Source organism: Chiloscyllium plagiosum, unplaced genomic scaffold (assembly GCF_037043375.1).
Source record: "Chiloscyllium plagiosum isolate Xiang-an unplaced genomic scaffold, Cpla_swu_hap1 HiC_scaffold_2, whole genome shotgun sequence".
Taxonomy (NCBI): Eukaryota; Metazoa; Chordata; class Chondrichthyes; order Orectolobiformes; family Hemiscylliidae; genus Chiloscyllium; species Chiloscyllium plagiosum.
Window position 1 is genome coordinate 128,210,305 of NW_028270140.1, and position 16,220 is coordinate 128,226,524.

At 40.0% G+C, this 16,220-nt stretch overlaps 1 protein-coding gene across 2 annotated transcripts in view; it reads left to right on the forward strand.

The window, feature by feature from the left end:
- The window catches only part of pdlim3b (PDZ and LIM domain 3b), a 107,894-nt gene that overhangs the window by 85,771 nt on the left and 5,903 nt on the right, over window positions 1–16,220 (forward strand). The window contains exon 4 of one of the 2 annotated variants that reach the window (XM_043706005.2): window positions 1,562–1,632. In XM_043706005.2, the coding sequence (XP_043561940.1) occupies window positions 1,562–1,632 (71 nt within the window). Of the gene's footprint in view, window positions 1–871; window positions 1,060–1,561; window positions 1,633–16,220 lie in introns of both variants that reach the window. The other variant, XM_043705997.2, reaches the window with a different exon arrangement.

Genomic DNA, 16,220 nt, shown 5'->3' on the forward strand with positions numbered 1-16,220 from the left:
TGTAGAAACAATTGCTGATGAGTAAAGTTCCTTTTATCATTTCCTCAAAATCCCATCTTAATGCTTCAAATAAAAACTGATGTCACTAACAACAATTATCCTGTTTTGAATTCAGGTTATTTTTGGCTTAGATCAGATTTAGCACATATAAGTTACTTTTAACATGAGCTATTTGTCATGGTATCCTTAGTAAGCTAATTATGGTTTGGAAACAGATACTGATACATTACCTTAATTCCAGCAACTTTCAAACAAAAGCTGAAAGAACTGCGAATGCTGTAAATCAGAAACAAAATCAGAAATCGCTGGAAAAGCTCAGCAGATTTGGCAGCATCTGTGGAGAGAAATCAGAGTTAACGTTTGGGTCGAGTTGTAAGGAAGGGTCACTTGAAACGTTAACTCTGATTTCTCTCTACTGAGTGTTTCCAGCAATTTCTGTTCTTGAACCTTGGAACCAAGGTTGATTTTAGTTCGGTGGCTTGGGCTGCTGGGAGTAGAGGTCAAGCCAGGTCAGATGGGTCAAGGGTTACCTGAAGTGCAGGAAAGTGTGTGCTATGTGAAGTGGACAGCCAATAACTAGTTTAGACCTTCCAGGGCCTAGCTGAATTGTCCAGGTAAGTTATTTTATTGAAGCATTTTACTCATTTTAAAACGCATGGAACACTATAAAAAATCTGGTTTTTGGACAACGCTGTTTTTCATACAGCCAGGTTTAAAGTACTCCTCCTGTTGCATAATTAAAAGTTGAACATTGTTGAGGAGAATGAAGGAAAGTTATTTGTGGTAATCCGATGCATGATGTGGCTGCTGGTGCCTATGAGCTTCAGCATGAATTGTAGCCTTGAGTATTTTTGTGCCCTTTTGTATGCAGGAATTCAAATCTATTGGAGAGTCCCATAACAGAAAGGCCCAGCCATTTCTTGCTGCAGGAAACATTGATGGCAAAAGACAGGTAGTGAGTGCCACCTATAACACTCCAATTGGCCTATATTCTGCTGACAACATACAAGATGCCATCCAGGGACAACTGCATGGCGTGGCCATTGACCCACAGGAGAAGTGAGTATAGGGTTTGAATTCTGCCAAGTCTCTGTCTTCAACTGGTCTGTCTTTGTTCTGTCCAGCTCTTGCTATTTGTACCTTCCGTGTATAACAAAGTGTATTCTCCAATAAGCATGCGCTTTGTGGATAAACCATTTCAGAAACAATGAAGCATTTTCATTTATAGAATGACAGTGGTGAATTAAATCAAGGAATAATAATTTACTACATTAAGTGTTCTGGTTGACAAAATCAAGCAATTCAAGTGTTTGAAAGTTTTTTTATGTCCTCTTTTTGACATGAAAATAAATAATAATGTTGCAGCAACAGGTAGGTTTGAGTTTGAAGTGAATAAAATGAGTAAAGGTCCTATTTTTGTGATGGTTGAGAACATTATGGAAACCTTGAAATTATCTCTTTATTCAGAAGCTTAGAAGTTCAACATGATTTTGTCCAATTTCTATGAAGCGAGACTTTGTTTCAGGTAATTGTATTATCTTTAATCATTCTTCCATTACAGGAACTAGGCTACTTTGAACACAAGTTCAATGCCAGGCCAAAACCCTTCTCAGTAGTTTCCACACAAAGCAGGTTTTATGCTTTATCTTTGATAGACTGCATGCATTTCTGGCTTGATTTTTCTTTCTGACAAATGCAAAGAAGTGCACATGGTTCAATATACAAACTGTTTAATTAAGACAGTTCAACAACCTTGCATGAAAATGGAGTTTCAAATTCTGACATTTACCTCATTGAGCATAACATACATAACAACTGCTTTTTCCAATGATATTCAAGTAATTTTGGTACCATTTGAATGTTATTCATTTACTTGTCCATTTATTACTTTTGTGCGCTGCATGTTTTCATGAAACTTAATAACAAAGTTCAGAAATTGATTCACAAAGCATTTGAGGTTTTCAAAGGAAAATGTACTTTAATCCCTTGATCTTCTCACGTTAAAAATAAAGTGCACACTTGAATTGACTATTACGTATTCATATGTATTGGATACAAAGTGTTGATTTATTGTTGTTTATAAGCTCTATGACAGCATGTTGTACAAAGCTTGGTTAATGCTTGAACCTGTGGTATCGCATGTCAAGTAGTTTGTGTTTTTGTTCAACAAGCCGCCTAAAGATGAAAAAACTAAAAGTAAAACTCAGAGCCATGCCAAATTTCATTTAAACTGTTAAATTGCCTTGCTTTTTCTGATACTGACCTATCTGCTATGTATTCACTACATTTGATGCAAGACTAATTTTAATTCATTACACAGCATGACTAGACTAAGGCTACGTAAATAGAAAGGGTTACAAATAAATCTCTTTATTTGGAGCCGCATATTTATCATCGTGGTAGCTGAGCCATTTATTTTTATGCAATGTTAATAATATTTAACATTAATGCAATTACAGCTGACTTGTGTATAAACATCTTGCATTGGCAATGGATCCATTTTCTGGAGACTATCCAAAAAGAAATGGTGCTGGATTTAACAGTATCCCTTCCCTCAGGAATTTTATCCAATCCTGCTGAACTTCATAAAAAACAATTGAAAGTTCTATGAGATAGAACTGTATTTGAACATAACGTTATTTTATTGGCGATGATTTAAGATTTCATCCTAAAATTTCTCTCATATTAAATCTTAAGAATGATAAGCACCAATACATTATTAACATAACATTTAAAATTATATTCTTGGTCATGATATCTACAATCAAGGAACAATATAAATCTTTCTCAGTACGTCATAATCTATTAATGAAATATATGTATTCATAAACCTGATACACTCATACATTTCCTGTATTGAAAGATGCATTCATAAACCTGTTTCCTACTACTTAATTATTCAGTGTATTCATTAGCATATATGATTAATATGGTTCATGATAAAATTTTATCATTGCTGCAGACTCTTGCATGAATGCAATATATCCATAAACTGACCATAACAACAATTTGTAATTATGTTTCTTTAACATTGAAAATTATCAAAGGCATTTTACTGAGGCATATTCAGACAAATATGCATAGTGAGACAAAAGAGAGGGTTTTAGGAAGGGTCATATAATTGCAATATAAAATTAATTTTTAAGTAGGAAAAACAGAAACTTTCAGCTATAAATTTCAGAGCAAAGGACCTGTATGGACTAATTATTGCATTATTATTATTGCAGAAAAATTATTGTATTATTGCAGGAAAATACTAAATGTCCTCCAATATTATTATAATAATACAATGTTATCCTAACATTAAGATTAGTAGATCTCTGAGGTCCATGCAGTGCAATGGATTCCAGAACTGTGAGTCAATTTATCCACATATTGATCAGTATGTGCAGAGCCTCTGAGTGGCTGTGCATCTTAGAGGGAACATTAAACAGAGCAGATGTGTTCTGCAGAACTTGCCTAGCCAAGCCATTCCAGTATAACTACAACACTGGCATACACCTGACAATATGGAAAATTGCCCAAATGCATCCTATCTACAAAAAGCAAGACAAATCCAACCTGGCCGATTGCCACCCCATCAGTTTAATCTCGATCATCAGTAAAGTGATGGAAGGTGTCATCAATACTGCTATCCAGCAGCACCTGCTCAGCAATAACCTGCTCAGTGACGCCCAGTTTGGCTTCTGCCAGGGCCACTCGGCTTCTGACCTCATTACAGCCTTGGTTCGAACATGGACAAAAGAGCTGAATTCCAGAGGTGAGGTGAGAATGAAATCCTTTGACATCAGACTTGCATTTGACTTAGTGGGGCAACAAGAAGTCATAGCAAAACAGTAGTCAATGAGACTCGGGGGGGGAAAACTCTCCATTGGTTGAAGTCATACCTGGCAAAATGAGAATGGTTGTACTTGTCGGAAGTCGGTAATCTCAGTTCCAGGACATCTCTGTAGGAGTTCCATGGATTTGCAACCTAGGCCCAACCACCTTCAGCTGCTTCATCAAAGACCTTCCCTCCATCATAAAGTCAGAAATGGAGGTGTTAACCAATGTTCACAATGTTCAGCACCATTCATGACTCCTCGGACGCTAAAGCAGTCTATGTCAAAATGTAGCAAAATCTGAACAATATACATGTTTGGGCTGACATTAGAATTAGAAGTAGAATTTCTAGAATTGCTGTTTTCCATCAGAATTCGAACTGGTGTAATTGTTACATGTACTCAAGTACAGGGGTGCATGAGTACAGTGAAAAGTGTACAAAGTTGCCACTTCCGGTGCCACCTGAGAGAGGAACATGCCTAGGTAAAACATGTAAGGTAAATTAGAAAAATAAAGAAATAAAGTAAAAGTTTAGCAGTACAGTCCTTCTAAAGCAGGGAGTCTGTACTGAGCTTCACCCCGAAGCTGGGGGTCCACACTGGGATTCACCTTGAGGCTGGGGGTCCACACTGGGATTCACCTCGAGGCTGGGAGTCCACACCGAGCTTCACCTCGAGGCTGGGGGTCCGCACTGGGATTCACCTCGAGGCTGGGAGTCCGCACTGGGATTCACCCCGAGGCCGGGGTTCGCCATGGGATTCACCTCGAGGCTGGGAGTCCGCACTGGGATTCACCTCGAGGCTGGGAGTCCGCACTGGGATTCATCTCGAGGCTGAGAGTCCGCACTGGGATTCACCTCGAGGCTGGGAGTCCGCACTGGGATTCACCCCGAGGCTGGGGGTCCGTACTGGGATTAACCTAGAGTCTGGGAGTCCGCACTGGGATTCACCTCAAGGCTTGGAGTCCGCACTGGGATTCACCTGAGGCTGGGGGTCCGCACTGTGATTCACCTTGAGGCTGGGAGTCCGCACTGGGATTCACCTCGAGGCTGGGAGTCCGCACTGGGATTTACCCCGAGACTGGGAGTCCACACTGGGATTCACCCCAAGGCTGGGAGTTCCTCGGGTCCACACTGAACTCTCCACCACTGATGCTGCCCAAGTAATGGAGGTTAGGAGACAGAAAGAAAATAAAGGAAGAAAAGAAATGGATGGAGTAGATGATCTCCAGTTTGAGAGCCCTACTCCTTCGCCATCTTAGTCTTGACTAAGTAACATTCGCGCACAGACGTGACAGGAAATGACCATTTACAGCAGGAAGGAATCTAGCCATTTGAATGTGAATGGCATTGCCATGAATAAATCCCCTCCTAGCAACATCCTGCTTGTTACCATTGACCAGAAACTCAACTGCATTGGTCAAATAAGTACAGTGGCTACAAAAATAGATCAGAGGCTAGGAATCCTTGTAGCAAGTAACTCACCTCCTGACTTCTCAAAGCTTGTCCACCATCTTCAAGTCACAACTCAGGAGTGTAATAAAATACTCTCCGCTTGTCTGAATGAGTGCAGCTCTAGCAACAGTCAAGAAGACTGACACTATCCAGGACAAAGCAAGCCATTTGATCGTTACCACATCCACAAAAATCCACTTCCTTCACCCCTGATGTTCAATAGTAGTGCACCATCTAAAAGATGCACTGCAGAAATTCATCAAAGCTTCTTACTTTCCACCCATACAAACAGTACCATCTAGGAGGACATGGGCAGCAGTTACGTGAACACCACCATCTTCAAGATTCCCCCCCCCCCAAGCCATTTACCATCTTGATTTGGAATTATATAGCTGTTCCTTCAGTGCCGCTGGGTCAAAATCCTGGAAATGCCTTCTTTATGGGCCTGTCTAAACCAAATGAACTGCAGCAGTTCAAAAAGGTAGCTCAGCATAACCTTCTCAAGGGAAATTAGGAATGGCCAATAAATGCTGACCCCAGTCATTGATTCCTATTTTCCATGAATGAATAAAAATGTATGAAGATAAAACCTGTGATTAGATTAATATTGTACTTATAAAATGTCTGAAAAATTATATAGTGCCTTTGTAAGCCTACATCTGCAACAATACATGCAGAAAGTTATTGCGCCAGTATAGAACACTAACCTACTGTACAAATTAAACAGTACATCTAAATACTTACAACCATAAATTTGCTACAGCATTAATTATACAGTATATTCATTAACATTCTGTAAATTAAATAGTGCCTTCATTAACTTGCTATTGCGTTAATTGCATTATATGCTCATTCATTTACTGTAAATTAATCGCACAGCGCATTCATTGACTTAGCACCTTACTAACATAATTGGAAAACGTATTGTACCAATGTTAGTTAAATATTAACTTGAAATAATTAAAAAGATAAGCATTTTAAAAATCTTTCACTTTACAAGCTTTCAAAAATGCATAGTGACTCAATAAAACTCCAGATTTCCTTACACATTGAATCAACATATTTTCCCCACAAATAGGATAAACAGTGATTGCTTAAATCATTACGATAGAAACCTTGAAAAACATGTATATTTTTCTATAACCTACACACCTTTGGAAATCACTAAGTAAAATCTATGCATGTAGGGCAGCAATATGCTTTGCATTGAATCCTTAAGCTGCTGCACTGAAATGTAGTTGATAAGAAAAATGGATTATTGCATTGCGTACAATCCTATCTTAATCGCTGAAGAAATATTATTGGACTCTAATAATGTTTGAACATTTGCTATACTGTTTCAGAGGTCTTAATTGTCTGGAAATGTCACGGTTTTGTTGTAGAGGAGACAATTGCACAATTTAACGAAAGCCTAATCTTTAAAGCTCCATTATTTCATTTCCACTGTTCAAAATTAATCTACTTCAAAACTAAACATTTCACTTAGCAGGAGGAGTTTAGAACTGGCTGTGCCAACTGGATGTTATTGGGTTGTCATCATCAGGTGCATTTCATTGAATGGTTTGTTTAGTTAAAAGTTTTCCCCAATTATGAGGGACAGGGATTCTGCAAGTTCAATTTTTTGTGATTCTACAATATGCAACTTTATGAGACCATAGCAATTCTGCAGTTTGATGCTACATATTAAAATAATGCATTTGATCATCATAGGAACAATTGTTGGCCATTTGGTCCATCAAGTTCATTCCACTATTTAATGATTTTATAGCCGATCTGATAACTCTCGACTACATTTTCTTGCTTTATTCCCTTAACCCTTGATTCTCTTACTCATTAAAAATCTGTCTATTTCAGTCTTGAACATATTGAATGACCCAAGTTCTACAGCACTTTATGGTAACAAATTTTACAGATTGACTACCCTTTGAGAGATGAAATTCCTCCTCTTCTCTGCCTTACATTAGTGCTCTTTAATCTAACATGATGTCCTGTTGTCCTAGACTCTCCTACAAGGGAAAACAACCTTTCTGCTTCAACCCTGAGTATAAGCCCAACTACCCATTCCTTCCTCATAAGAAAATCCTTCCAAACCCAGAATCGTGAGCCTTTTCTGGATTGCCTTCAATGCCAATGTATCTTACATTAGATGAGGAGGTCAAAACTATTCACAGTATTCCAGATGTGCTCTGACAAGTGCCTTGTATAATTTTAGTAAGACCCCCTTTTGTTATGCACCACGCTCTTTGCAAGAAAGGCTGACAGTTCATTTGTCGTTCTTAATACTTGCTGAACTTGTATGCTTGGTTTTGTGATTCTTACATGAGGGGTCCCAAATACCTCTCTGCTGCAGCTTTTTGCAGTCTTTCTGCATTTAAGTAATATTCAGCTGTTTTATTTTTCTCCCAAAATGTGTAACCTCACATTTTTACCACATTATGTTCCATCTGTCATTCACTTGACCTGTGTATATCACTTCTACTTCTATAATTCATTTCCATCATCCAAGTCATGGATATATATTGTAAATAATTGCGGCCCCAGCACTGGTCCCTGTAGCACAGCACTTGTAATAGATTGCCATCCTGATAATGTTCCCCAATCATAAGTCTCAGTCTTCTATTAGTTACCAATCCTCAATCCATGCTAATGTATTAACCTGACATCATGTGCTCTTCCATTATTAAGTACTTTAATGTGTGGTACCTTAACAAAGCCTTTTGGAATTCCAAGTATATCACATCTATTGGCTCCCTTTTATCTGTCCTGCTTAGTCTTTCCTCAAAGAATTCTAACTCAGAGAGACCTTTTGGATGGGAGAGTGGAGAATTTTAACTCCAAAAAAGGCAGATTTCAGTCCGGTGAGGTGGTGAAATATTAAGATTTTGAATCCTGGCCTGATCCACTTCCAACCTGCCCACTTCTGATTTTACCAGATGTAGACAGAACTGGACAGGAAACAAATCTCCCCCAGAGTGTGGGATGGAACACTTTATAATGAGGCAAAGTGCCTCATTTTTACTCAGATTTTGAAACATAGCTTGGGCCTTGGGACGACTGGCAGCTGATTAAAGATGAGGAGCTTGCTGGATCAGGAGTCCCTTTCCACTCACCTGTTGGATTCAGCCAGTCCCCAGAGTTCAGACAACCCAATCCCGAAAACTGTTCCAGTCTTTCTCCACTATGCTTGCAGTTCCTCCACCTCACCCCGAAGAGATTTCAGATGTTCTCCGCTAAAGTGTTGATCCCGATCACCCAGGATCTCCCAGTTCCTTCCCATTTCTCAGGCTTCTGATCTTCCCTCTTTGCAGGAATTCCCCATCCACCTCCATCGCCTTGTTGGCTGGGACAATGCATGCTGAGAATCAATTCCAGATCCATCGCCATGGATTAGCTCTCCCATTTCTTGAATTTGGCCACCATCCCACACCCAGCTGCGTGCTGCAGCCTCAACCAGGCTGCCTCCTACCAAATAGATTTGAGGCACAGAATCTATCAGGGCCTCACACATATGTTGAAACTGTGGAGTTAAAACATTAAGGGAAGCTCAGATTTCCTGCATCTAGAGAATCAAGGAAGTTAACAATCCCTCTCCCCCTTAGCTATCTAAAATAATCACACATGTATCTGTGTATATTAAAGCAAGAACTGTGTAACAGTCTATTTTGGCATATTTTAAGTAACCTGTTGAAAGATCAACATGTGGTTTTAAATTCACACTTGGGGAAAGAGTGTTGGACAATTCTGCTGTTCAATTATTGCAGGTAGCAAACTTAAAGAACAGTTTTACTTCCTTCGGCAATCCAAATGGTGTGACAGGTTTTCAGAGTTAGACTTCTGCAGTTGGAAAAATGGTATATGTTTTTACAGGACCATAACAGCACAAATTTGAGATATATAAAAACAGAGATGGTTGTGTAGGGTAAAACGTTCATCACATCAATAACTGGAGTCCAGTGGGATATCTTGTCCCATGACAAGGATTGTTGTTCTGGGAGTCCCGAATGCCATTAGAGGTTTCCTTTCCACATTGGAGTAATAACTGATACCTGCTCAGAAATACTCCTCCCTAGCAAAATGGAATTTCAGTGTATGATTAGATTTGATTTGATTCGATTCCCTACAGTGCGGAAACAGGCCTTTCTTCCCAACAAGTCCACACCAACCCTCTGAAGGGTAACCCACTCAGACCCATTTCCCTCTGACTAATGCACCGAACACTAGGTTAGTGTGTAACACTATGGACAACTTAGCATGGCCGATCCACCTGACCTGCACATCTTTGGAGTGTGGGAGGAAACCGGAGGAAACCCACGCAGACACGGGGAGAATGTGCAAGCTCCATACAGACAGTTGCCTGAGATTGGAATCGAACCTGGGATCCTGGTGCTGTGAGACAGCAATGCTAACCATTGAGCCACATGGCATGTGCTGCCCCACATGCCATGCATGTGAAAACAGATTTAAAATGTATACATTTTACCTTATGTAACTACTAATTTCTATCCAATTTATATTACATAAAAACAAAAACTTAATTGGCTTTTGAAATAGTAACGGCAGCATTCCTTATTGTGATGCAACAATTTTGGGAGTCTGCATATGTGCAGTTAGGCTGAAGTCCTGCAGTTGCTGACAGTGATTCTGCACTCCTCCATAGATGTGCTCTTTAGGTCCCACTGGACTGCATTTTCAGAGCCATTAGGGAACTGACAAAATACCCAAGTACAGACTGTTAATCTTTCTGTAAAAAAACTATTTTAAACACTATTTTTAGCTTTGGTTTATAATATTTTGGCTTTGATTTTAATCTAAACTATGTAATTTAAATTCTGAAATTGTGTATGATATTAAAAGCCAAACATAAAATGTTTTAAATTTCCAGGTTTGCTGTCTATGTGAATACTGTAATATGATTGGCTGTTCTACCCTGCTTCTGACATCACAGATGTTAGACAGCTGTAGGTGACCTTGATGTGATATAGGTTTAAATTGCCATTGGGGAAAGGAAATCCACTCTGCAGAGATCATTGAACCATTCTGGGTTCAAGGTTATTTCACCGGTAACCACAGAATCTCGAGGAACCTCGATTATTCGAACAAGATGGACGGGCAGTATTTCATTCGGATAATTGATTATTCAGATAGTCGATTTGACCATGAACATATATTGATCTAACGCTGTGCTCTACCGGAGAGTTGTTTTTATATCTATAATTTTGGTGAGCCTGCTATTTAAATAAACTAATCTCTGCATTCTGCAAATTGCAGGTAAAACTGAGAAGGACCAAACCCATACCAAACATAAATATATGAAATCCTAGTATTAAACAAGGTCCCAAACAGCTTCTACAATCACAAGAGCATTTGTCAGTTTCTGCTGAACTTAGTGCCGCAATAGAAAGACAGAAGCATTGCCTCACGCATGTGTTAAATTTCTCAGCCAGTCTTTTCATGAACGGCCCAGTTAAGTGACGGGAATAAAGCACTTACTTTTGCAAAGGGCTGTGTAACTAACCTTTACGTCAAAAACATCCAGTCGCTGTTGCTTGTGGTGCTTGTGTTTCTTTGTTTTTGCCAGCGTTTTCACATGTTTTTCAATACAGGTAGTCCGAATTCACTTACCTCTTTGATGTAACATTTTTACAGCACCTTGAGACCTTGTTCGAAAAATTGAAAATTCAGATAATTGATATTCGGATAATTGATATTCGGGTAATTGAGGTTCTGCTGTACTTGTACCCAAATGTATGATTAGTGATAATTAGAAAGTGATGATTTTTCCCCTATCAGTTCTCATTTAACTGTGATGTAGTTTGTAAATTTGATAAGCACTATTATTATATCTGCTCTGGAGTCTGGAGTCTCACTAGAGAGAAGTGCAGTGTTATCTGATACAGAGAAGTAGAAGGTAAGAAACACTGGCTGAAGTTCGAATTGGTGGATAATTGGAACACGACTGGAGAAATGCATTTTGGTATGAACCTGCACACACCTGGATTGAGTGCTTCATAACATCCATGGATGCCTTCATCAACAAAAAATGTTTCCTCTTAAGAATTTGCTAATTTCACCTTTGTAGGGGAATACTTGTGTTTGAGATAATGACACAGGCATTTCTGTAACATCACCTGGTAAATAAGATACATTTTCTTGCTTGTTCTTCTTCAATAATATTACTGTTGTTCTGTTCTTCTCACCATACAGTATCCTTTGTAATTTGGTTTCGTTATGTGATCCTCAGTAGATGATCAAGCTTCCATTGTAGCTGGGAAGACAATAGTGTAGCACTCCTTCTGAGGCTGGTACAATTGACCCATGTTTATTGACAGCCTGATATAATTTGGCCTCAATATCACTCTCATGTTGAATGTTTCAATTCAGGATTAGGTATTCTCAGTTTGTCTTGCCCATGCAGCTGAATTCTGAAGGTAATGCTGCTGTAACACTGTGTGCCAGGTTATTGCTGTTGGTATGACAAGTTGCTTTCCTCGTGGAAGGTAATTGAAGTTAAACTGTGAAATGTACAATATGGAAGTTCATCTTCTCTTCCATAACTGCCCTCAAAAGATTTTACTGGGATCTTATGAAGGTAACAGGAGTGTTAACTGCCAGGTTTTCTGTGTCCCCATCTTCAAACCTAAAGGTTGGAGCAATACGTTTAGCCCTGTGTCAGAGTTATATTGCTGAAAATGCCAGATCATTTCTTGTTAACTGTAGGTTTACAAGTAACTTCCATTTTACATAATTTAAACTGGAAGTATATATAAACATTCATTTTCCAAGAAATCTTCTACACCTGGAAAGCAAGGTTGTTAATACAGCTATTATACCCTGCACTAAAATGTCTTAGTTAGCATACAGAAAACCACATACTTCACGCAAGCAACCCTTGCATACCAATTCTTTGTTTTTTCTCCCTATCATGCAGCATCATTCAATCCAGGCTCTACTTCCTGGTCTCTTACACAAGCAAATTCTCACAATTAAATTCTTAATTCTGTTACCGTGCTTTATCTCCCCAACTCTTCACATACAATTTGGGCTCTGAGCAATGTCTTCATCACTGTTTTAATAGCAGTAAAACATAGTTCATTCCTAGACGTGACAGTTGAACATACAGTTAAACAAAGAGCTTCAAACCAGCATCTACAGAAAAACAACAAACAGAGACTAAATACTTAACTTCAGAAGCAATCACCTCAACACCCACAGCCGGAGCTGCATCAAGACATTGTTTCAACGAGCTACACCACACTGCAGCACCCAAGAACTACAAAAAGCAGAAAACAAATCTATACAACGTTTTCAAGAAAAATGGATATCCAATAAACATAATCTGCCGATTCCTCAGGAAAAAACCCAAACAAGCAGACACAACACAACCAAAAATTATAGCCCCATTACCTTACATCAAAAACATATAAGAAAGATCTTCCAGACTACTCAGACCCCTTGGCATCATGGTAGCCCCCAAACCTACCAACACACTTAAACAGCGACTAATGAACCTAAAGGATCCATTAGATACTAACAGCAAAACTAATGTCATTTACAAGATACCATGCAAGAACTGTAAAAAATACTACATTAGACAAACTACCAGGAAACTTGCCACCAGGATACATGAACACCAACTGGCCACCAAAAAACATGATCCACCCTCACTAGTTTCTATACATACAGACAAAAAAGGACATCACCTTGACTTGGATAACACATACATCCTAGGACAGGCGAAACAAAGACAATCACGATAATTCTTAGAGGCATGCCATACTAACCAGAATTCCATCAATAAACACATCGACTTAGATCCTATCTACCTTCCCTTGAAACAAAAACGGAAATGACATCACCCACCTTAAGAAACCAAGACCTATAAACAGAGAGGTGGGCCATACCACCAGCACTTCACTGGAAAATCTGACTGATGATGTTACCTAGTCATGGTGACGAAACATCTGAAAACAAACCTTCAAGCTCAGCGAGCTTACTTACAGACTTATCATCGACCTGAGCTACAATTTCAATCACCTGGGCCAAGAAATTTCAAAACTAAAATGTTGTGTTATTTTAAGTTTTCACACTGTTGTGTAGTTCAGCAATGAGATAATGGTGAACCTTTGTAGAACCGTAGGGCAGCACGGAGGCTCAGTGGTTAGCACTGCACCAGGGACCCGGGTTTGATTCCCACCTCAGGCGACTGTCTGTGTGGAGTTTGCACATTCTCCGTGTGTTCCAGTTTTCTCTCACAATCGAAGGATGTGCAGGTCAGGTGAATTGGCCATGCTAAATTGCCCATAGTGTCAGGTGCATTAGTCAGGGATAAACATAGGATAGGGGAATGGGTCTTGGTGGGTTGCTCTTTGGAGGGTCGGTGTGGACTTGTTGGGTCGAAGGGCCTGTTTCCATACTTTCAGGAAACTAATCTAATCTAAAAAACCCTAAATAAGCAGTCTGCCCACTATTGGGATCCACGTTACAGAAAATACATCGAGACCTGAGGAAGGATAAAGGACAAGTGAAGTAGGCTGCTGCCTATTATACAAAGAGGATAATGCAGAGTATGGGTGATATAATATCATTATTTTATACTTATAAAGAATGGGACAGCTTGTTTTTAATATTAAAGGGACAAAGCATGAGGGCCAATAGGTAGAAGATCAAATGTAAGATATTTACAAACAAGACAGGGAAAAATGTCTTCACAGAGAGAATTGTGAGGTTGGAGAATTCACTTCAGCCTTGCTGGTTGAGGCAGAGATTATGACATCATTCAAGGTTACTTTTGATAGCCTGGATAAAGGACACAACACCAGGTTATAGTCCAACAGGTTTAATTGGAATTGTGCTTCCAATTAAACCTGTTGGAGTATAGCCTGGTGTTATGTGATTTTTAACTTTGTACACCCCAGTCCAACACCGGCATCTCCAAATCCTGGATAAAGGAATAAGTGTTGGGGGATAAAGGAGCAATTGTGTTTGGAACTGTTTGCTCATCTACAGGTTAAAACCTGATATAAATTGGTTGGGCTTAGTAAAGCTTTTTCCTGTTGTAGCTGATGAGCTGTGAGAAGCTGCTAGTGTGTTCTAAAATGACTGCAGTAGCAGACACAATGAATGCACTCTGTATGTTGCAAATTTCCACACTCCAAGAAGAATGTAGTTTTCTCCTCTCTGGCAAAATCCTTCACATAAAGTAAATGTTTCAGAAATGTGTGCAAGCCAGTGAAGTCTCCATCCAGAGAATGCAGTTAGTGATATCAGGCAATCTTATATCAACCTTATATCAAAAAATATTCTTGTAGTATTAATAGTCTTCTGTTCCTTCTCTAAGTACCATCATAACTTAGCAATACTGAGAGAATAAATGACAACTTGATAATAGTTGGTATGAATATTGTACAATTAAGGGCATTGGAATAGAGGATGTGTTTGAAAGGGCAGTTGATCCACCACTACTGATAATTGTGCTTTTGAACAGGCATCATGAGTTCAGCTAAGCTACAGGTTACCCTTAGCTCATTGACTCAGTCATAGCTAACCTTCATTCTCTTCATATGCATTTCAAATGACAGAGTCACTCCTTTAATGGTTCAAGCACTTTTGTCACTATGGCTATAGGAACAGAACTCTCAAGCACATCTTACGTTAAGAAATAATATCGTAGAGCCACACAATTCCTACAGTTATGGAAGCAGGCCATTTGGCCCATCAAATCCAAGCCAACCCTCCAAAGAGCATCCCACCCAGTCACACACCCCTACCGCATACCTGGGTTTCCCATTGCCAATCCACCTAGCCTGCACATCCCTGGACAATTTAACAGGCCAATCTACCTAACCTGAACATCTTTGGATTGTGGAAGGAAACCCACACAGTCACAGGGAGAATATACATAGACAGTTACTTGAGGGAATCAACACAGGTCCCTGGCACTGTGAGGCAGCAGTGCTAACCACTGAGCCACCGTGCCACCCTAATAATCTGAGCTTGCTACATCACTGATATGCTACGAGCAGCAAATAGTGTGCAAGAAATTGGGTATGAGGCTTGTGGGTGATTGAAATAACTTTATAATGGTAAGAAGATATGTAATTATTGAGGACTTTAATTGCACTAAGGTTATATGGCAGTACCCTTCCACCTACACCCGCATCTGACTGGCTGAACTGGTCCTCACCCTCAACAACTTCTCCTTCCAATCTTCCCACTTCCTCCAAACCAAAGGGGTAGCCACGGGCATCCACATGGGACCCAGCTATGCCTGCCTGTTTGTCAGAAACGTGGAACAGTCTATCTTCCGCAGTTACACTGGCATCACCCCCCACCTGTTCCTCCGCTACATCGATGACTGAATCGGTGCCGCCTCATGCTCCCACGAGTTGAACAGTTCATCAACTTTACCAACACATTCCACCCCAGCCTCAAATTTGCCTGGACCATCTCAGACACCTCCCTCCCCTTTCTGGACCTCTCCATCACCATCTCCAGTGACCGACTAACCACAGACATCTACTACAAGCCCACCAAATCCCACAACTACCTAGACTACATCTCCTCCCACCCTACTTGCTGTAAAAATGCCACCCCTTATTCCCAATTCCTCTGCCTCCGCCACATCTGTTCCCAGGATGACCAATTCCATCTCAGAAAGTCACAGATGGCCTCCTTCTTCCATGATTGCAACTTCCCTTCCCACGTGGTTGATGATGCCCTCCAGCACATCTCCTCCACTTCATGCACCACCGCAGTTGAACCCAACCCCTCCCAACGCAACAAGGATAGAACCCCCAGTCCTCACCTTGCACCCCACCAACCTTGCATAAATCGCATCATCCTCCGCCACATCCGCCACCTCCAAACGAATCCCACTACCAAAGATAAATTTCCCTCCCCACCCCTATCAACTTTTTGGAGAGACCATTCCCTCCATGACTCCCTC